Source organism: Salmo salar, chromosome 19 (genome assembly GCF_965601325.2).
Source record: "Salmo salar chromosome 19, fSalSal1, whole genome shotgun sequence".
Lineage (NCBI taxonomy): Eukaryota > Metazoa > Chordata > Actinopteri > Salmoniformes > Salmonidae > Salmo > Salmo salar.
The window spans coordinates 82,607,501-82,629,489 of record NC_138309.1 but is presented as its reverse complement, the minus strand read 5'-3'; the positions used below and the strand labels follow the sequence as shown (position 1 = coordinate 82,629,489).

At 44.3% G+C, this 21,989-nt stretch overlaps 1 protein-coding gene across 2 annotated transcripts in view; it reads right to left on the bottom strand.

Moving 5' to 3' along the window:
- The window catches only part of LOC106579677 (uncharacterized), a 96,281-nt gene that overhangs the window by 36,088 nt on the left and 38,204 nt on the right, over positions 1–21,989 (bottom strand). For both annotated transcript variants that reach the window (XR_014381709.1, XM_014159808.3), the window contains exons 3-8: positions 19,618–20,165; positions 13,858–13,932; positions 12,430–12,522; positions 2,993–3,107; positions 2,778–2,818; positions 1,894–2,082 (exon numbers count right to left, since the gene is read on the bottom strand). Coding sequence is in view for 1 of the 2 variants with exons in the window: in XM_014159808.3 (XP_014015283.1) it covers positions 1,894–2,082; positions 2,778–2,818; positions 2,993–3,107; positions 12,430–12,522; positions 13,858–13,932; positions 19,618–20,165 (1,061 nt within the window). In the remaining variant the exon portion in view is untranslated. The remainder of the gene's footprint in view (positions 1–1,893; positions 2,083–2,777; positions 2,819–2,992; positions 3,108–12,429; positions 12,523–13,857; positions 13,933–19,617; positions 20,166–21,989) is intronic.

Sequence of the window (21,989 nt, the reverse complement as noted above, 5' to 3'; positions counted from 1 at the left end):
GACCGCCACAGGAAAGGAAGACCCAGAGTTACCTCTGCTGCAGAGGATAAGTTCATTAGAGTTAACTGCATCAACTGTTCAGAGGGGACTATGTGAATCAGGCCTTCATGGTCGAATTGCTGTAAAGAAACCACTACTAAAGGACACCATTAAGAAGAAGAGACTTGCTTGGGCCAAGAAACACGAGCAATGGACATTAGACCGGTGGAAATCTGTCCTTTGGTCTGATGAGGCCAAATTTGAGATTGTTGGTTCCAACCGCCGTGTCTCTGCATGTGTGGTTCCCACCGTGAAGCATGGAGGAGGAGGTGTGATGGGGTGGGGTTGCTTTGCTGTTGACACTGTCAGTGATTTATTTAGAATTCAAGGCACACTTAACCAGCATGGCTACCACAGCATTCTGCAGCGATATTCCATCCCATCAGGTTTGCGCTTAGTGGGACTATAATTTGTTTTTCAACAGGACAATGACCCAACACACCTCCGGGCTGTGTAAGAGCTATTTGACTAAGAAGAAGAGTGATGGAGTGCTGCATCAGATGACCTGGCCTCCACAATCACCCAACTTCAATCCAATTGAGATGGTTTGAGATGAGTTGGACCGCAGAGTGAAGGAAAAGCAGCCAACAAGTGCTCAGCATATGTGGAACTCCTTCAAGATTGTTGGAAAAGCATTCCAGGTGAAGCTGGTTGAGAGAATGCCAACAGTGTGCAACGCTGTCATCAAGGCCAAGGGTCGCTACTTTGAAGAATCTCAAATCTCAAATATATTTTGATTTGTTTAACACTTTTTTGGTTACTACATGACTCTATATGTGTTATTTCATAGTTTTGACATCTTCACTATTATTCTACAATGTAGAAAATAATAAAAATAAAGAAAAACCCTTGAATAAGTAGGTGTATCCAAACTTTTGACTGGTACTCTACGCTTTTTCTACAACAGGTTACTGTCAATAATATCAAAGGCTGCACAGAAATCTAACAGTACAGCTCCCACAATCTACTTATTTTCCATTTTTTTCAACAGTCATTTGTGTCAGTGCAGTACATGTTGAGTGCCCTTCACTATAATCATGCTGAAAGTCTTCTTAATTTGTTTACAGAGAAATAGAATTGTATCTGGTCAAACAATTTTTTTTGCCAAATTTTCTATGCTTCGCCACAAGCTGATTGGTTGGCTGTTAGAACCAGTAAAGGGTGCTTTACCATTCTTGGGTAGCGGAATGACTTTGGCTTCACTCCAGGTCAGAAGAAAAACATTTTTCTCCAGACTGATTAAAATTATGACAAATAGGAGTGGCAATATATTCTGCTACCATCCTCATTAGCTTTCCATTTAAGTTGTCAATACCTGGTGGTTTATCTTTATTGAACATTTTCATTTGTTTAACACTTTTTTGGTTTCTACATGATTCCATATGTGTTATTTCATAGTTTTAATGTCTTCACTATTATTCTACAATGTAGAAAATAGTAAAAATAAAGAAAAACCCTTGAATGAGTAAGCGTGTCCAAACTTTTGACTGGTATTGTATAAAAACTATTTCTGACCTCAAAAAACATACATAAAAAACTGTTTTTCTAAACCACTGAATGGCCACTGCTTGTGGGCATGCAACCACCTAAATGGGCCATTAAATGGGCCATTAAAAGGAGTCAATAGCAGAATTAAAGAGAGAAAACACCAATGGAACTGAACTATTTTGGTGAAAAATACGCCTGCCGGGCCAAACCACACAAATGTCTAGAAATGAGAGAGAACGAATGAATCGTCCGTAACCAGATACAACTGTGATTTGCAATTACGCCCAATTACAATACAGTGCTGATCAACATGACCAAATAGGGGGTGAAGGGGAGGGGATGTTGTGGTAACAAACAGGTTCTTACTGGCTGGCCGTCGTTACCGGGTGTTCCGGGTGTTCCTGCTGGTCCTGGGGGCCCCTGGGGGCCCCTGGGTCCTGGCACTCCCCCAGAAAAGCCATTGCTTGACGGACTGTGTGGGCCTGGGGGCCCGGGGGAGCCAGGGGGGCCGGCTGGCCCTGGATCTCCTTGCTCTCCTTTCTGACTGGAAGTCCCCTGGGGAGGGAGAGAGAGAGAGAGAGAGAGAGAGAGAGAGAGAGAGAGAGAGAGAGAGAGAGAGAGAGAGACACACACCATGAGAACATTAAGTGTGGTAGTGTGGTATATATTGGCAACCAATGATTTGTTTGATGGCTGTTCAGGTATTATCAATGATATGTATTAACCCTAGATGACTGACAGAGGCCTCTGTTTGGAAGCCACTGCACAGCCATCTTGTTTCTCCTCCTCCAGTGTAAAACAGATGTTGGAAGCTATAGAAATGCATTTATTAATGTCTACATTCGTTTTTGACAAGTATATTCTATTACAGACACCTTAATGCATACTTTAAAATTATATTTGGTGAACTGAACATAAAACAAATAATGTAAAAACATATTGCTTAAATATATATATATTTTTAGAGAGGACTAATGTTACTGTCCCCACTACAACAAATAAATACATGTAATTTTGTCCTTGAAACATTTTATTGAAATACTGTAAAAATTCCATTCATTCCTATGGAGTACTGCTTCTTCTGGGCAGTACCAATATGGAGGCTGGTGGCTTCTAAGCCTCTCATTGGTCATTGCATACTGTAGTAGCATCATCAATCCAGGGTTTATACACATCATTACTATAGAGCAGGTAACACATTACAGGTCTTCAGTTGCATTCTCTTAAATCTGTCAACAACTGATACTTACACTGATTGGTCTATAGTCTGCATCCGCAGTCCGACTTGGTCCTGTGGCCAAAGATACAACATTCTCAATACACATGTATATGGCTCTGTGTCTTACCATGTTTTATCGCCCCCTGGTGGCTCTTCATTTCAACACCACAAGGGATTATAATAATAATAATAATAATAATATATTCATGCAGTGTTATGTCTCTCGCTCTCCCTCACATCTCTCACCTCTCTCTGCAGTCAGGTCCACATCCTGACCCGAGATCTCATCAGCATCCTCATCGTCACTGGGCGATGCCTCTGTGGGAGGGGCGAGGACAGGGGTGCTCCATGGTTCCTCTGGCTGAGAGGGTAGGCGGAGGTAGGGGGAGGTAGCAGAAAGAGAGGAAGAGGGGGGGGATGGGGGTCAGATTTAAAAGTATGCATCCTTTGAACATAGAGCTATAGCCAGGTTTGCCATGTTCTGCAAGATGGGCTTTGTTGCCGCCCTGTGGTTATATGCAGCTGAGCGTGAGTCAAGAAAGCTCAACTAGGTCATCCAATGGAATTCAATTAAATGTGCACTACGCAGAAATCGCTCTTCCATTTCCTGGTTGCTAAAATTCTAATAGTTTGCCTAATTTCAAATAATGTGACAAAACGCACAAGTACAGTGTGAAGAATCATTGTACCATCTAAACCACTGTGAAATATATTTTCCATAACCAAAAATATTGTATTTTCAGCTTTTTGAATCTGGTGTACAAAACCGAAAGTAAAAGATGCAAAAATGTAACTTAAGAACGAGAAGCATAGACACAGAGATAATCGAACAGCTCATTGAACTTGCATTCAATGAGAATGACTGATCTATAACACACATTTCTATGTGAAGTTGGTCGGGTCGCCCCAAAAAAGTGACATATTGCAATTTTAAATTCAAAATGCGTATTATTTTCCTGAGAGGGAACCTTGTGAGGTGACGGATTGTCACAAAAAACATAGAAGTCAGAACAGGTATAGTATAAAAGTTAAAATTCTAACTGTACAATCATAGATTAAAAAAACGACTTCTATAAGTTACTACATAGTATGGTTGCTAAGGCTTTTACATGTTTTTCCTAGAAAAGCCTCATTATGGAATAGCGTGAATTTTTCATATAATTTATAAAGCACTGTTGCTAAGGATTTGCATTTCGTATCTAAGCAACCCTAGAATTTGTAATGTTTGGTTAATTTGTTGCCATGATTACTTGTCGCCATATTCTGAGTGTACTTTCAGTCCTCACTGGGTAAGCTTCAGATGGTTCAGATGTCTTTTCGCTCTCTCTGGCGGATTGTTACAGAACGTATTTTGAACAACCTTCATCAACTCTTGAGATTCTGAACCAAAGGCTTGATAATGTTTGCCATTGACACAATTGGAAAGTTTGAGCATGTGATTCTTCACCATTAGCGGAGATAAGAGCGAAAGTGAGTATGGTTTTGATGTAGTTATCTCTCCCATGTTTCTGCAGGAGTTTTACAGATCTGTTGCGGATTCATTCCCATTAAGATTAACGTCACTTTATTGGTCAATTGCACAAGGTCCAACCAAAAGTTTACTTCCACTTTTTAACCCAACCCCTCCGAAAGATACACATACAGGACATACATATAGAGGTTTTGGAGAGGTGCCCCGGGAGATGTTGTTTTGCAGGGTTAAGTGCCATGCTCAAGAGCACAACGGCAGGCAATGGCATCTAGGCTTTGATTCCAGCAACCCTCCGGTTGCTAGCTTCCCACCAGATTTTTCCCATTGGACCCGGGATTCGAAGTGGCTCGCCTCTCTAACTTCTAAGCTACCTGATATCATGAGAGAGAATTACAGGAGTATGGCTGGAAAGAGGGATGCTCTGAATGTGGATATTTGTGAAAAGGAGTGCAATCGTAATGAGTTTCAGGACAGAAAGAAGCACTGGGAAAACATGAGAGACAAGCTGGTGCAAATGTTAAGGTGTGTGGATAGAAAGGTGGTCCGGGATACAATGCCACTTTGAAAAGGATGGAAGTCCTCAAGAAGAAACTGGCTCACAAGAATATCCTGAAGCACATGCAGATGGATATCCTGAAGCTCATGCAGATGGATATCCTGAAGCACATGCAGATGGATATCCTGAAGCACATGAAGATGGATATCCTGAAGCACATTGCAGATGGATATCCTGAATCACATGCAGATGGATATCCTGAAGCACATGCAGATGGATATCCTGAAGCACATGCAGATGGATATACTGAAACTCATGCAGATGGATATCCTGAAGCACATGCAGATGGATATCCTGAAGCACATGCAGATGGATATCCTGAAGCACATGCAGATGGATATCCTGAAGCACATGCAGATGGATATCCTGAAGCACATGCAGATGGATATCCTGAAGCACATTGCAGATGGATATCCTGAATCACATGCAGATGGATATCCTGAAGCACATGCAGATGGATATCCTGAAGCACATTGCAGATGGATATCCTGAATCACATGCAGATGGATATCCTGAATCACATGCAGATGGATATCCTGAAGCACATGCAGATGGATAAACTGAAACTCATGCAGATGGATATCCTGAAGCACATGCAGATGGATATCCTGAAGCTCATGCAGATGGATATCCTGAAGCAGATGCAGATGGATATCCTGAATCACATGCAGATGGATATCCTGAATCACATGCAGATGCAGACCCAGAGGATGGAAGCTGAGGAGCAGTTGGCCAGCAAACTGGAGGTAATTTACACTATTTAGCTAAGTATATTATGTATGTCATGTATGTACAAGTATGTACTCAGGTATGTCAAGGTAAGTATTCAGGTAAGTATTCAGGGAAATACTGTATGTCCAGATAAGTATGTCCAGGTAAGTATGTCCAGGTAAGTATGTCCAGGTAAGTGTGTTCAGGTAAGTATTCAGGTAATTCTGTCCAAGTAAGTATTCAGGTAATTATGTTCAGGTAAGTATTCAAATACGTATTCAGGAAGGTTTTCAGATAAGTATGTCCAGGTAAGTATTCAGGTGAGTTGGTCAATGTACTGTAAGTATTCAGGTTAGTATTCAGGTATGTATGTCCAGGTAACTATGTTCAGGTAAGTATTCAGATAAGTATCAGTAAGTATATTAATGTACGTATGTCAAGGTAAGTCTTCAGGTCAGTATTCAGGTAAGTATATTTAGGTAAGTATGTTCAGGTAAATATTCAGGTCAGTATTCAGGTAAGTATTCAGGTAAGTATGTCCAGGTAAGTATGTCCAGGTAAGTATGTCCAGGTAAGTATGTCCAGGTAAGAATGTCTAGGTAAGTACGTTCAGGTAAGTATGTTAGGGTAAGTATTCATGTACAGTGCATTCAGAAAGTATTCAGACCCCATGTCTATTTCCACATTTTGTTACATTACAGCCAAATTCTAAAATGGATTATATAGTTTTTTCCCCTCATCAATCTACACACAATGCCCCAAAATGACAAAGCAAAGACAGGTTTTTAGAAATGTTTGCCAATAAAAAACTTCAATATCACATTTACATAAGTATTCAGACCCTTTACTCAGTACTTTGTTGAAGCACCTTTGGCAGTGATTACAGCCTTGAGTCTACTTGGGTGTGATGCTACAAGCTTGGCACACCTGTATTTGGAGAGTTTCTCACATTCTTCTCTACAGATCCTGGGCTGGCCAGTGGCACATCAGTCTAAGGCACTGCATCTCAGTGCTAGTGGTGTTATTACAGACCCTGGTTCGATTCCAGGCTGTATCACAACCGGCTGTGATTGGGAGTCCCATAGAGCGGCGCACAATTGGCCCAGCGTCATCTGGGTTAGGGATTGACCGGGGTAGGCCATCATTGTAAATAATATTTTTTAATTAACTGACTTGCCTAGTTAAATAAAGGTCCAATAAATAGTTATTTTTTTTAAAGATCCTCTCCAGCTCTGACAGGTTGGATGGGGAGTGTCACTGCACAGCTAATTTCAGGTCTCTCCAGAGATGTTTGATTGGGTTCAAATCCGGGCTCTGGCTGGGCCACTCAAGGCCACTCCTGCATTCTCTTGGCTGTGTGCTTAGGGTTGTTGTCCTGTTGGAAGATTAATCTTTGCCCCAGTCTGAGGTCCTGAGCTCTCTGAAGCAGGGTTTCATCAAGAATCTCTCTGTACTTTGCTCCGTTCATCTTTCCCTCAATCCTGACTAGTCTCCCAGTCCCTGCCGCTGAAAAACATCCCTACAGCATGATGCTGCCACCACCATGCTTCACGGTGGTGCCAGGTGGCCTCCGGACATGACGCTTGGCATTCAGGCCAAAGAGTTCAATCTTGGTTTCATCAGACCAGAGAATCTTGTTTCTCATGGTCTGAAAGTCTTTTAGGTGCCTTTTGGCAAACTCCAAGCGGGCTGTCATGGGCTTTTTACTGAGGAGTGGCTTCCGTCTGGCCACTCTACCATAAAGGCCTGATTGATGGAGTGCTGCAGAGATGTTTGTCCTTCTGGAAGATTCTCCCATCTCCACAAAATAACTCTGGAGCTCTGTCAGAGTGACCATCGAGTTCTTGGTCACCTCCCTGACCAAGGCCCTTCCCCACCGATTGCTCAGATTGGCCGGGCGGCCAGCTCTAAGAGTCTTGGTGGTTCCAAACTTCTTCCATTTAAGAATGATGGAGGCAACTGTGTTCTTGGGGACCTTCAATGCTGCAGAAATGTTTTGGTACCTTTCCCCAGATCTGTGCCTCGACACAATCCTGTCTCGGAGCTCTTCGGAGAATTCCTTCGACGGCCTGGCTTGGTTTTTGCTCTGACATGCACTGTCAACTGTGGGACCTTATATAAACAGGTGTGTGCCTTTCCAAATCATGTCCAATCAATTGAATTTACCACAGGTGGACTCCAATCAAGTTGTAGAAACATTTCAAGGATGATTCATGGAAACAGGATGTACCTGAGCTCAATTTTGAGTGTTATAGCAAAGGGTCTGAATACTTATGTAATTAATGTATTTCTGTTGAAAAATATATATACATTTGCAAACATTTCTAAAAACCTGTTTAAGTTTTGTCATTATGGGGTATTGTGATGTCATTATGGGGTACTGTATGTAGATTGATGAGGGGAAAAAATTATTGAATACATTTTTGAATAAGGCTGTAACATAACAAAATATGGAAAAAGGGAAGGGGTCTGAATACTTTCCGAATGCACTGTTAGTATGTCCAGGTAAGTATTCAGATCAGTGTTCAGGTAAGTATGCCCAGGTAAGTATTAATGTGTGAGCAAGTGTGTGTGTGTGTGTGTGTGTGTGTGTGTGTGTGTGTGTGTGTGTGTGTGTGTGTGTGTGTGTGGGCTGACAGACTAGCAGAAGTGCCAAACCAGCTACGCAGGAAGAGGCTGGGACCATATCCACCAACACACTGGGAATGGCCCTAAATCACCAGCACATCCCTCAGCACATCCCCTGCTCCCAGATGAAGCTTCCCTGGTATACAAATCTAGGATCTGTTTTCCCTCCCCAAATCCTAGCTTTCACCATTAGGGAAAAAAACAAAACAGACCCTAAATCAGTGATTTGGACAACTTCATCCTACTCCACAACCCACACACCCACACTCATTAGCCAGGGTGTGTGGGTTGTGGAGTAGTTGTCCAAATCACTGATTTAGGGTCTGTTTGTTTTCTCTCTCCCTAATGGATGACAGTGGAAGCCATCCTAGAACAGACTGGTTTAGCAGTCAAATCGCCCTTCCTGAGTCTACCCCAACGCCAGCTACAACAGAGGAGGACACAAACAAGCTGGGAGTAGGAACAGCCTCAAGGAGAAGTAAGGATGACGACTGAGTATAGGAACAGCCTCAAGGAGAAGTAAGGATGACGACAGAGTATAGGAACAGCCTCAAGGAGAAGTAAGGATGACGACAGAGTATAGGAACAGCCTCAAGGAGAAGTAAGGATGACGACAGAGCAGAGTAGACCACGATCATACAACTAGGCTAATGGTCACAGATATTAACAGATAGAAAAAAAACACAGATCTCAGAGTTTTCACGGTTGTTGAACTTTTACTATTCATTAAAAATGACATTAGTCACCTTGAACAACGGAAAACAGTATGTCCTGCCTTTTTATCAAAATCACAAAACAGAGCTTTTAGAGAAAGAGGCTTCCTTTGAGGGTTCAGCTTTGATTCGGAGCACCTGCATTAAATCTGAGCAGTAGCAGTCAAACGATCACACAGCTGGAGACTGAGCGAGAGAGAGGGTGAGAGAGAGAGAGAGAGAGAGAGAGAGCAAGACAGAGTGGAAAAGAGAGAGCGAGAGAAAGTGGAAGAGAGAGAGTGCGAGAGAGAGGGACAGAGAGTGGAAGAGAGAGAGGACGAAAGAGAGAGAGAGAGAGAGAGTGGAAGAGAGAGAGGGCGAGAGAGAGCAAGAGAGAATGGAAGAGAGAGAGGGTGAGAGAGCAAGAGAGAGCGAGAGAGAGTGGAAGAGAGAGATAGGGAGAGAGTGGAAGAGAGAGATAGCAAGAGTGGAAGAGAGAGAGGGCAAGAGAGAGAGGAAGAGAGAGAGGGCGAGAGAGAGTGGAAGAGAGAGAGAGGGCGAGAGAGAGTGGAAGAGAGAGAGGACGTTAGAGATCGAGAGAGAGGGTGAGAGAGAGTGGAAGAGAGAGAGAGGGCGAGAGAGAGTGGAAGAGAGAGAGGACGTTAGAGATCGAGAGAGAGGGTGAGAGAGAGTGGAAGAGAGAGAAAGAGATAAGTCGTAACCCTGAGTGTGTAGCCTAACTCAGCATTTCCCAAACTCGGTCCTGGGTCCCCCTCCCCCTCATGGGTGCACGTTTTGTGTTTTGGCCCTAGCACTACACAGCTGACTAAAATAACCAACTCAGCAACAAGCTTTGATTATTTTAATCAGCTGTCATGACGTTGGCCTGTTGGTGAGGTTTATGACCCCCATAAATACCCCCCCCCCCCCCCCCCCCTCTCTCTCTACTCTACAGATGTGACTCTTGGAAAGCCCGTTGTTAACATAGAGAGTCTGGTAACATCAAAAGGGTGGTGAACAGAACCATATTTCGGAAATCCAACCAGTTGAAAATATGTGTTGGTACTTAAAGAATATGATGTCAGATCAGTTGTCATCTGAGACATTATGACTGATGATAGGATGACAAACTGTATCTTGGAAAGTCGACACATTCTAGTTATCAGATTCACATGGAATTGTTGTGCAATTTAAATGTTTAAATATGAATCTATTTCTGAAAAGATTAAATGTAATTTTAGCTTCTAAATGAGAGAATTGGTTTTCATAAGTAAACTAGGCTCAACTCAGTGGCCCCGCCCAAGTGAACAGACATTGGTGGTGAACTATGAAACACGCCCTTCTCTCCACCACTACATAAGCCCCTGTTAACGAAATTAACATTTGTGTTCCCGAGGACGTGAGGACGACAGTCCATATGTTAAAAGGGCTAATGTCAAACTACAGAACTAAGCCAACTTAAGCGTGAGCTTAAAGTATGGCAACTTGGTATGAACTTTGAACTCTTATTCACTAAAGAAGTGATACCTCCTAGCCGTTGAGTGAGCAGCAGCAGCTGTAAACGTGGGCTAGGGAAGGACGGACAAAGTATATTTTCTACCAAACACACGACGTTACTACAACGCATCCGTTCTACCAGACATTCTTCAGAGGACAGGAACATCTCTGTTGGGCAACCCGGCCTTCCATCTACAACCAACCTATTGAAAGCGCAGCTCAGAGTAAATATTTCTTGCATTTTCCTTTTCCAAATGGGCGGTTATTTAGAATGCATAAGATTCTGTATTTACGATCGCATAGCTTTACAAGGTCCGATCAGAGACCCTTATCCTTTTGTTCCTCAGTCTTCCCACACTTTCATTCAAAACTCAACCCCCTTTCTTTGTGTAACCAGCCGTCATATCGGTTCCGTCCACCAGGGACGTTTTCTTTTATGACATAATTAGTAATCAATGTATGACCCATCCTGTGTATGTGTAATTCTGTGTGATTGTTTAGGTATTTAGTAAATAAATAATTAAACCAAATTTTGTATTGCTGATTCAACTTGTTAGCCAGGGTTTGTGAAGATAACCAAGAATTATACGACTTCAGATGAGACTGAATAAGGTCACTGTCACGTCCTGGCCATAGAGTGCTCTTATTTTCTATGGTAGAGTAGGTCAGGGTGTGACTGGGGGGGGTTTATCTAGTTTCATTTTTCTATGTTGTGCTCTTGTTTCTTTTTTCTATGTTGTGTTCTAGTTTCTTTTTTCTATGTTGGGTTTTTTGTATGATTCCCAATTAGATGCAGCTGGTCATCGTTGTCTCTAATTGGGGATCATATTTAAGTAGTTGTTTTTCACACCTGTGTTTGTGGGAGATTATTTTGAGTTAGTGCATGTTGCACCTCTGTCATCACGGTTTGTTGTTTGTGTATAGTTTATTGTATGTCTTGCTAAGTTTCACATAATAATAATAAAGATGTGGAATGATACTCACGCTGTGCCTTGGTCCGTTCCTACACACAGTCGTGACGATTAAGAATTGGCCGCTATTGATGTAGAAGATTACCAGGTCTTCAAGAGTGTATTCGGAAGATAACAGCTCTATAAACATTATTTCGTGGTGCCCCGACTTTCTAGTCAATTACATTTACATGATTAGTTCAACCAGGTAATATTAATTACAGAGAAATTATTTTATAGAATAGCATGTCATATCACTTAATCCGGCATAGCAAAGACACGACACAGCTGTGTAGTGTTAGGGCAAAACACCAAATGTGCACACTGTGTGATCTCTCCCACTGAAACACTTTATCTTATCACTGTCTTTCAGATGATATCCAATCCCTGGTAATGGGAGAGAAAAGCTCATGGGAAACTGGAAGGAAAACTCAGCCAAGCATCAGCAGCTGTTTTGATGTTAAGCAGTGTGCTTGGTGTCCATGTGACAGTTGAAGGAAGATGGAAGGCAGTGTTCAAGGGAAAGTTATGGTGCCAACCTTGTTTAAACAGTGAGGGGAAAAAAGTATTTGATCCCTTGCTGATTTTGTACGTTTGCCCACTGACAAAGAAATGATCAGTCTATAATTTTAATGGTAGGTTTATTTGAACAGTGAGAGACAGAAATACAAAAAAAAAAATCCAGAAAAACGTATGTCAAAAATGTTATAAATTGATTTGCATTTTAATGAGGGAAATAAGTATTTGCATTTCTCAGATAAGAGAACCTGGCTGGAGGGAGGAACGGCATCTCCCACCTAACTGGTCCCAATAAGATGAATTGGGTTCTGGATGTGCTGTAGATACCCCTACTGTGTTAGGAGGAGGGAGGTGGAAGGTGTACATATTGATGACGTATGGGGGCGGCAGGTAGCCTAGAGCGTTGGGCCAGTAACCGAAAGGTTGCTAGATCGAATCCCAGAGTTGACAAGGTAAAAAATCGGTCGTTCTGCCCCTGAACAAGGCAGTTAACCCACTGTTCCCCAGTAGGCCGTCATTGTAATTTGTTTTTAACTGACTTGCCTAATGAAATAAATAAAAATATTTTTAAAATGTTGTAAAACTATCCTTGTGGGTTTCTGCCAGTGTGGTAGAATGTGTGTGTACAGGGTTGGGTCTGAGTGTTTCCTGTCACTCACCACGGTGTACTCTCTCTCCTCCACTACCTTCTTCACTTCATCCATAGTTTGCGTGTCATCGAAGGAGTCGTCTCCACTCCCATAGCCGGATGCCTGAAAGAGGATAACAACGGAATCGCTATAGTAACAACCTTGTATTTTCATTACATAACGCTTAAGTTATGACTTTGGAATCTCATTAATTGTTTTACATATTCAATAGGCCGTAAGGAAGAATAGTCTAGATGCTTCTATCACAAGCAAATTATCTAATGCTTTTCCAAGTATTAAAAAAAATATATATATATTTCACCTTTATTTAACTAGGCAAGTCAGTTAAGATCAAATTCTTATTTTACAAGTAGCAATAATTCAGGCTTATGCATATGAAAATACTTAAAAACAGAGAAAAAAAGATAAAGAAACTAAATCATGAATAAAACAACTGGCGTTAAGTGCTGTTTTCACCACAAGCTAATGAATCATTCAACACAACCCTGCAATATCCTCTAACCACCACTAGAGGGGCTGATGGTCCCATTCATCAAGAGCATGTCAGGTTTTAGGATGGAGTAGGTAGAATTCAGCACATTACCACTGATACAGGGTCACATTTTATATTTTCATCATCCTAATGGTGTTAGTATTGGGGGTGGTTGAAATCTGATCTTAGATCAGCGGTTAGAGGTCCATGTACAGTGTCTGCTGTTAACCAATGCTAGATAGTCTCTCCCGGCATCCATTCATTTATGATAACTAATCTGAAAATACTTGATAGTTGATAGCTGTCTGGTGGAAAACTAGCGAGTCCCACTCAGTCCCAACCAGTCCTACCCTGTCCTACCCAGTCCCACCCAGTCCCACCCTGACCTTCCCATTCCACCCAGTCCTACCCTGACCTACCCATTCCACCCAGTCTGATCCCAGTTCTACCCTGTCCTACCCAGTCCTACCCTATCCTACCCATTCAACCCAGTCCTACCCTATCCTACCCAGTCATACCCATTCCACCCAGTCCTACCCATTCCACCCAGTCCTACCCATTCCACCCAGTCTGATCCCAGTCCTACCCTGACTTACCCATTCCACCCAGTCCTACCCATTCCACCCAGTCTGATCCCAGTCCTACCCAGTCCTACCCATTCCACCCAGTCTGATCCCAGTCCTACCCTGACATACCCATTCCACCCAGTCCTACCCTGTCCTACCCAGTTCTACCCATTCCACCCAGTCCTACCCAGTCCTACCCCTCTCCACCCAGACCTACCCTGACATACCCCTCTCCACCCAGTCCTACCCTGTCCTACCCTGACATACCCTGACATACCCCTCTCCACCCAGTCCTACCCTGACATACCCCGCTCCATCCAGTCCTACCCTGCCTTACCCAATTCTACCTATTAGGGCTCAAGTGAAAGAAGGTCAGATGTAGTATTGGGAAACACTCACATAGGGGTCGTCCTCTTCACATAGGTCATCTTGGGCTGTGGGGTATCCCTTCAGAACCAGCTGCTGGATACAACCCTGGGGGAGAGAGAGGTTCAGACACATTAACACTAGTACACACTAACAGCACCCTGGGGGGGGGGGGGGGGGGGGGGGGGGGAGAGAGAGAGAGAGAGAGAGAGAGAGGTTAAGGAACATTAACACTTGTATATACACTCACAGTAAATGGCTGATTTGATTTGCCAGCTCTCAAATCAAATCAACACAACCTTTTAGTGAAATGGAAATATCTCAAGTATGGCAAACAGGTACCTCAATCTGGTAACAGGTACCTCAATCTGGTAACAGGTACCTCAATCTGACAAAAACTCTTCAAGACAGCTGCCTTTAAACTGCTATAACAGATCAGAACATAGATCCCACTAACCACATAGATCTCACTAACAATGACTGTCATGAGGGTCGCAAATGGAACATGGCATGTTGACTAATCTGTTTATGGGTCTATCCAGAGGACAAACACCTGTTTTCAATCCAACAAATCCTTCATGAAACAAGTGGAGAGGAGAGGAGGGGAGAGGAGGGAGAAGACAGAAGGGGAGAGGAGGGAGAAGACAGAAGGGGAGAGGAGGGAGAAGAGAGGCTGCGTAAACTAAATCAAGTCCATCTGATGCTGTAAAGAGAGGTTGAAGGTAAACAGCAAATGTTTCCATGCAACAGCTCTGATTCCATCAAAGTTTTATGAGCTTTGCTGAGATGAAAATTATTATTATTTGGTCATTTTTTCCCCCTTTTTCTCCCCAATTGGTAGTTACAGTCTTGTCCCATCGCTGCAACTCCCGTACGGACTCGGGAGAGGCTGGTTCTTGACAGACTGCTCACTTAACCCGGAAGCCAGCCGCACCAACGTGTCGGAGGAAACACCGTACAGCTGGCGACCGAAGTTAGCGTGCATGCGCCCGGCCCGTCACAAGGAGTCGCTAGAGCGCGATGGGACAAGGACATCCAGGGAGAGCCTGGGCCAATTGTGGGATTGAACCCGGGTCTGTAGTGACACCTCTAGCACTGCTTTGAGGACGCTGAGATCAATACTGATCATCCAATAGGAAGAGACTTGTGAAGAAAAAATGTATTTGATTTGAAGAAGAGTATTTTATTGAATTAAACTTCAGGCTCATTGTGATCGGTAAACCTTCCAAACAGGAAACTCTACCACTGCTAAAATACCCATTGTAAATATCAATGCAATCCACAGTAGGCAGGTTTGCATTGACACAGGTGTATTCGACAAAAGCAATGTCGCCCAAACATGTGTAATGGAAACGACAGTTATAAGAGACATTTTCTTAAGATCGACAACATTTTTATCAGGTCGACAAGGGTGGATTTTTCGTTTGTAAAACTTTATTGTGACAAATGGTGATGGAAACAACTTGTTTCAAATAAACAAATAATTTTGAAGGTAAGTGATGTCATCACATAACTATAAAGCTCCACTCCACATTTAAAAAAATATATATATTTATTTTTTTCAACTATAAAAATAATGTTTCTTTACAGCATTGCTTCGCTTTGCTTAACTGGTTGGCTAGCAAGCTTCACCATCCAATTACCTCAGATCTACAGGAGTGTAAGTTTCACCATGGCGACCACGGACTGTGGCGATACGTTGGCGCGTTAGAATTATTAGAATATGGCAAATATTTGTCAATTGTTGCATTCTACCCATTCAGGCTTTTGCGGGCTACCTGAGACATGAAACAGACAGGTGGGAGGGAATACAGGCTGTCACCAATTTATTAATGTGCAATTTGCCCTCAAACACTTAATTTTTATTCAACAATGTAGGTTTCTGGGAAAACATAGTCCAATGGAAGGGCACCGTAGCAGGCAGTTGGGGCATCTATTTTCTATGCAAGCTTTCTAAATGTGGAGAAACAAAATTACTGGACAAGTTAATGGAAACACAGCTACTGATGCAGAAACAAAAAGCCACAAGAACACAACATGATCTCTGTACAATAACAATGTTAGCTACGTCAGAACAGCCAAGCTGACCAATGCCTCCAACACGAGGCAGACATGCGGTACAGCTCTGAGCCAGAAAGGGTTCGAAATGATTGACACCCTTGATAAAGATGAGCAAAAATTACTGTATAAAATAAATAATTCAAATACTGAGCTTAAATACTCAATTTGTTTACGAAATGATAGTATTTTATCCTAATAAAATTGTCAGAGAAAGAGATTTTGGTCAACAAGTAATATTGTTTTTCTCAACTACTGTAGGTAGGGGTCAACATGATTGACACCTTGTTTTCAATACCTTTCCCTTGTGAGGATAACAGCACTGAGCCTTTTTCTAAAACAAATTGGGAGGGATCTTAAACCATTCCACACAGAATCCTTCCAGATCTGTGATATCCTTTAGTCTGCGCTTATGGACTGCACTCTTCAATTCAAACCACAGATTTTCAAGTCTGGAGACCATTTCTTTGTTCTTTAATGTGTGCTTGGGGTTATTGTGTTGCTGGAAGATCCACTTGCAGCCAAAGTTTCAGGCAATCCGATTTTTGGCAAAAATGTCCTGGTACTGGGTAAAGTTCATGATGCGGTTGACCTTAACAAGGACCCCAGGACCAGTGGAAGCAAAATAGCCCCATAAAATCAAAGATTCACCACCATATTTTACAGTAGGTATGGGGTTCTTCTTTGCTTATGCATTCTCAGTTCGATGGCAAACCCACCACTGGTGTGCGTCGCCAAAAAGCTGACCAAACCACCGGTTCCAATCCAAGTGCCAATGCCATTTAGAAAACTCCAGGCTTTTACATTTGTTGGATGACGTGAAAATAAAACAGAGCTATTTTCTGCACATTGTTTGGCAGGACAACAAGAAGCTGGCTACAGCAGACTGACTAGCACCCAGCTAGAAGAGTGTTTTCCTCAAAGCACATGACATCATATGGTGTAGAGTACCATGTCTGCTGCACCAAGTGACCGTTGCCAAGATAGCTGACATGTAAGTGTTGTGATGATAAGTGATGTAACTAATGGTTCTATGAAGAGGTACATATGCTGCGTACGTTAGGGTTACACAAAGTCTCTTAGCAAGAGTTTATACTCTGCTTATATATACAACAACAAAAAACGAAAGGAAATGAACATGGGACTCAGAGCCGGTTGTTCTCTGAAGTCTACTGGTCCTAAACCAGCATGGGTTCTTATCCAAATCAGCTGCGGTCGACTGCCACACACACACACACACACACACACACACACACACACACACACACACACACACACACACACACACACACACACACACACACACACACACACACACACACACACACACACACACACACACACACACACACACACACACACAGCCATTTTTCCATAACGCAGTGTGAGGTGCTTTCAGGAGCACCACTGCTGCAGCGTCTGTTTATTAGTGTTCCTCACAGGGGAAGAAACAGGATATCAGATTCCAACACAAACACACTATCAGCTGGAGGCCTCACTGCCATGCCTCCAACACACATTGACACAGAGAGAGAGAGAAAGAAAGAGACAGCGAGAGAGAGAGAGAAAGAGAGAGAGAGAGAGAGAGAGAGAGAGAGAGAGAAAAAGAGATACAGACAGAGACAAAAACAAAGTCAGACAGACATTAATGAGAGAGAGAGGAGGGAGACAGGAGAAAGAGAGTGGCAGAGGAAAGAAAGAGGGGCAATGAACACAAAGAGTGACATTTTGATTTTCCCCTGGCCAGTGAGAGGTCTGTTTTGATCCCGGGTGGTAAGTGAGAAGAGATAGGCTGGTACTGGTTGAAACTGGCAGGGAGAACAGAGAGTTTCCTGCTCCTCCACACTAAGTTAACTGTATTTCACTGTATCTACCAACCCATTGCTCCAATGAAACTTTATGAGAGGGAAACAGCTGCTTGGCAATAGCTTTTTGGTGCACTTAAAAACTGAGGCAGGCAATACTTTATTAGTTAATCCATTCTGTTTAGATTAGTACAACATCTAAGTAGTAGTGGTAGGGTGTAGAGCTCTGCTACTTGCTCGACTGGCCCCGATATTGTACATCGGGGTTAAGGGCCGGGTAGGGGCTGTTTTTTCATCAATAACTAGAGTACGGGCAGGGCTCGGGCTTCACTAAATTGATCAGTAACATTTTGAAGCTGAGCCATTTGCTTGTCCTCTGCTGCGCAGTACAGTCATATCTGACTAAAATAATAACATGGTGTCAGAAGTGCTTCAACCTCGTCAAATATAGAGACAGGAGAGATTATTTCAAAGAAAATAATAATGTTCCTTGAGTTTCGAGTGACAAAAGTAGCTAACTGCTCTCTCACATCTCTCTGTTGCTATGGATACTCACAGACTCAGAGCGCATGCAGAGCGAACAGCGCACAGGGAGTGAGTGACAGAGAGAGAGGAGCAGCTAATGGATTTACTAATGGAGGAAGTTATTTCTGATTTCGGGCAGTGCAGGGCAGGGCCTTAAATTTGGCAGAAGCAATCGGGCCTGGGTTGGGTAGGGCCTGAACGTAACGGTCACGGGTAGGGCTCGGGCTTAAAATTCATGCCCATGCAGAGCTCTAGTAGGGTGGAGTGGAAGTAGCATTTGATATCTATGGGTGAAATATACTGCATCGTAATGCCTAGGCTTTAGGTCAATAGGATAACACAGCCTTGTGGCTCGCAGAAAACCTGGGTTCAAACCCCAGTGAGTCACACATACACAGTGTGACTGAAAACTAGTTAAAGCAAAATTCCACCCAAAGATGCTCTTTTAGTATTTGTTTCATTAGTCCATTGTTGACATAGTTCCAAAATGTTTTGCTTGTCAGGAGAGGATGAAAACCAGAAGTTCTATCGGCCCTCCAGGACAATGACTGGGTCGCCCTGGGACACCAGGTGAGTGCAATTAACTACCAGGTAGAAAACAAAAAACTGAAGTGTTTAGGCCCTCCAGGAACAGGACTGGTTTAGATGAAGAGAAAATGGACAAATGCATGATGCACCTCTCGGGCTGAGGTGAGGGTGCGAAGGCGGGGTGCTGTGGGATTATTTAAGATACTCTTTGAAGAGGTAGGGTTTCAGACGTTTACAAAAGATGGGCAGGGACTCTGCTGTCCTAGCTTCAGGGGAAAGATTGGCAGGGACTCTGCTGTCCTAGCTTCAGGGGGAAGATGGGCAGGGACTCTGCTGTCCTAGCTTCAGGGGGAAGATGGGCAGGGACTCTGCTGTCCTAGCTTCAGGGGGAAGATGGGCAGGGACTCTGCTGTCCTAGCTTCAGGGGGAAGATGGGCAGGGACTCTGCTGTCCTAGCTTCAGGGGGGAAAGATGGGCAGGGACTCTGCTGTCCTAGCTTCAGGGGGAAGATGGGCAGGGACTCTGCTGTCCTAGCTTCAGGGGGAAGATGGGCAGGGACTCTGCTGTCCTAGCTTCAGGGGGAAGATGGACAGGGACTCTGCTGTCCTAGCTTCAGGGGGAAGATGGGCAGGGACTCTGCTGTCCTAGCTTCAGGGGGAAGATGGACAGGGACTCTGCTGTCCTAGCTTCAGGGGGGAAAGATGGGCAGGGACTCTGCTGTCCTAGCTTCAGGGGGAAGATGGGCAGGGACTCTGCTGTCCTAGCTTCAGGGGGAAGCTGGTTCTACCATTGGGGTGCCTGAGCGGAACCTGCACCCCCCCCCCACACACACACACAAACAACACAAGCAGATAAAAACAAAAACCCGTCAACTCACCACAAACCTGTCCAGCCCCGTACCACCTGCGTTGCCCACGAAGACGCCCGAGCTGGCCTCGAAGGTGAGGGGCTCCGGGCTCCTCTGGAAGGCCACGCGGTGGTACTCCTCACAGTCCATGTAGAGACGCACCTCTGTCCCCTGCACCGTCAGCGTGAAGCGGGCCCACCTCCCCGTCAGGTCAGCCAGTTTGAAGCTCGCAGCCTCCTGGGTGCTCCCGACCCCCGGGTCAGTGTAGTAGAGGAGCACCTGCTGAGACCCGTCCTCCACGGGGCTCAACGCCACACCCAGGTGCACCACCCGTTGGTAGGCATCGGTGATGGCGAAGAGGACCCCGCCGTGCCGCGTGGTGGGCTTGGCGGTGACGATAACGGTGAAGTCACGGTAGAAGGGGTCAGGGATGAAGGACTTGGTGAGGCGGCCCACGTTTGCATCGGGCCCGAAACTGTAGGCCGGGTAGCCCTCAAAGCCCGTGACGAAGGAGACGGATGGGGGGAGGGGAACGCCGATCAGCTCCGTCAGGTCCATCTGGCCCTGGGAACCCTCCTCTGAAACACAAAGAAATACCATCAGATCACATAAATAGTTCATTAATACATGGGAAGACTTGATGAAGTGTCTATTCATGATTCATTCATCATGAATGTTTTTATTGATTATAAACTGGTCTGAAAATTCACTGCACAGACTATTTTTATTTTTGTATTATTTAACTAGGTGTAACCGATGTGAAATGGCTAGTTAGTTAGCGGTGGTGCGCGCTAATAGCGTTTCAATCAGTGACGTCACTCGCTCTGAGACTTGAAGTAGGGTTTCCCCTTGCGTTGCAAGGGCCGCGCCTTTTGTGGCGCGATGGGTAATGATGCTTCGTGGGTGTCAGTTGTTGATGTGTGCAGAGGGTCCCTGGTTCGAGCCCGGGTTGGGGCGAAGAGAGGGACGGAACCTACACTGTTACATAGACAAGTCAGTTAAGAACAAATATCTTATTTACAATGACAGCCTATCAGGGAACAGTGGGTTAACTGCCTTGTTCAGGGGTAGAATGACAGATTTTTACCTTGTCAGCTCGGGGATTCCATACAACAACCTTTCGGTTACTGACCCAAAGCTTTAACCACTAGACTACCTGCCACCCAACCTTCTCCCTTCTCTGCATGCTTTTATTTCCCACAATTACTTTCCCCTTCAATGGACTCACGTTAAAGAAAAAGGATTACAATTCTACCCAGTTTCAAGAAGATGACTACACTCACACACACTCACCACCACACATGGTCCCCGTTAGGAGGGAGAACCCGTGGAACAATCGTTCGTTTTGTGAGACGGTATAGCAGGATAAGGCCTGTTCATCTGGAAGGCATTAGCATAGACAAATACATACACCGGGCCCAGGCTGCTCCTGTAAAATGGCCTTAGCAAGCTAGGCTATCCCACACCGCTAGGCTAGCCCACACCGCTAGGTTAGCCCACACCGCTAGGCTAGCCCACACCGCTAGGCTAGCTCACACCGCTAGGCTAGCCCACACCGCTAGGCTAGCCCACACCGCTAGGTTAGCCCACACCGCTAGGCTAGCTCACACCGCTAGGCTAGCCCACACCGCTAGGCTAGTTCCCCATAGAGAGACACAGATAGATAGTCTGTCTTTACTGGCCATCACCTCTCAGGCAGCTTCAAGACAGTGTCTCTAGTTAACCTTAACCCTTGGTCTGAGTGCCTGTTTTACTATCACCTGTTTACTGGTGTCATGGAACAGAGACCTGATAGAGCTATCACCTGTTTACTGGTGTCATGGAACAGAGGCCTGATAGTACTATCACCTGTTTACTGGTGTCATGGAACAGAGGCCTGATAGTACTATCACCTGTTTACTGGTGTCATGGAACAGAGGCCTGATAGCACTATCACCTGTTTACTGGTGGCATGGAACAGAGGCCTGATAGTACTATCACCTGTTTACTGGTGTCATGGAACAGAGGCCTGATAGTACTATCACCTGTTTACTGGTGTCATGGAACAGAGGCCTGATAGCACTATCACCTGTTTACTGGTGTCATGGAACAGAGGCCTGATAGTACTATCACTTGTTTACTGGTGTCATGGAACAGAGGCCTGATAGTACTATCACCTGTTTACTGGTGTCATGGAACAGAGGCCTGATAGTACTATCACCTGTTTACTGGTGGCATGGAACAGAGGCCTGATAGTACTATGACCTGTTTACTGGTGTCATGGAACAGAGGCCTGATAGCACTATCACCTGTTTACTGGTGTCATGGAACAGAGGCCTGATAGTACTATGACCTGTTTACTGGTGTCATGGAACAGAGGCCTGATAGCACTATCACCTGTTTACTGGTGTCATGGAACAGAG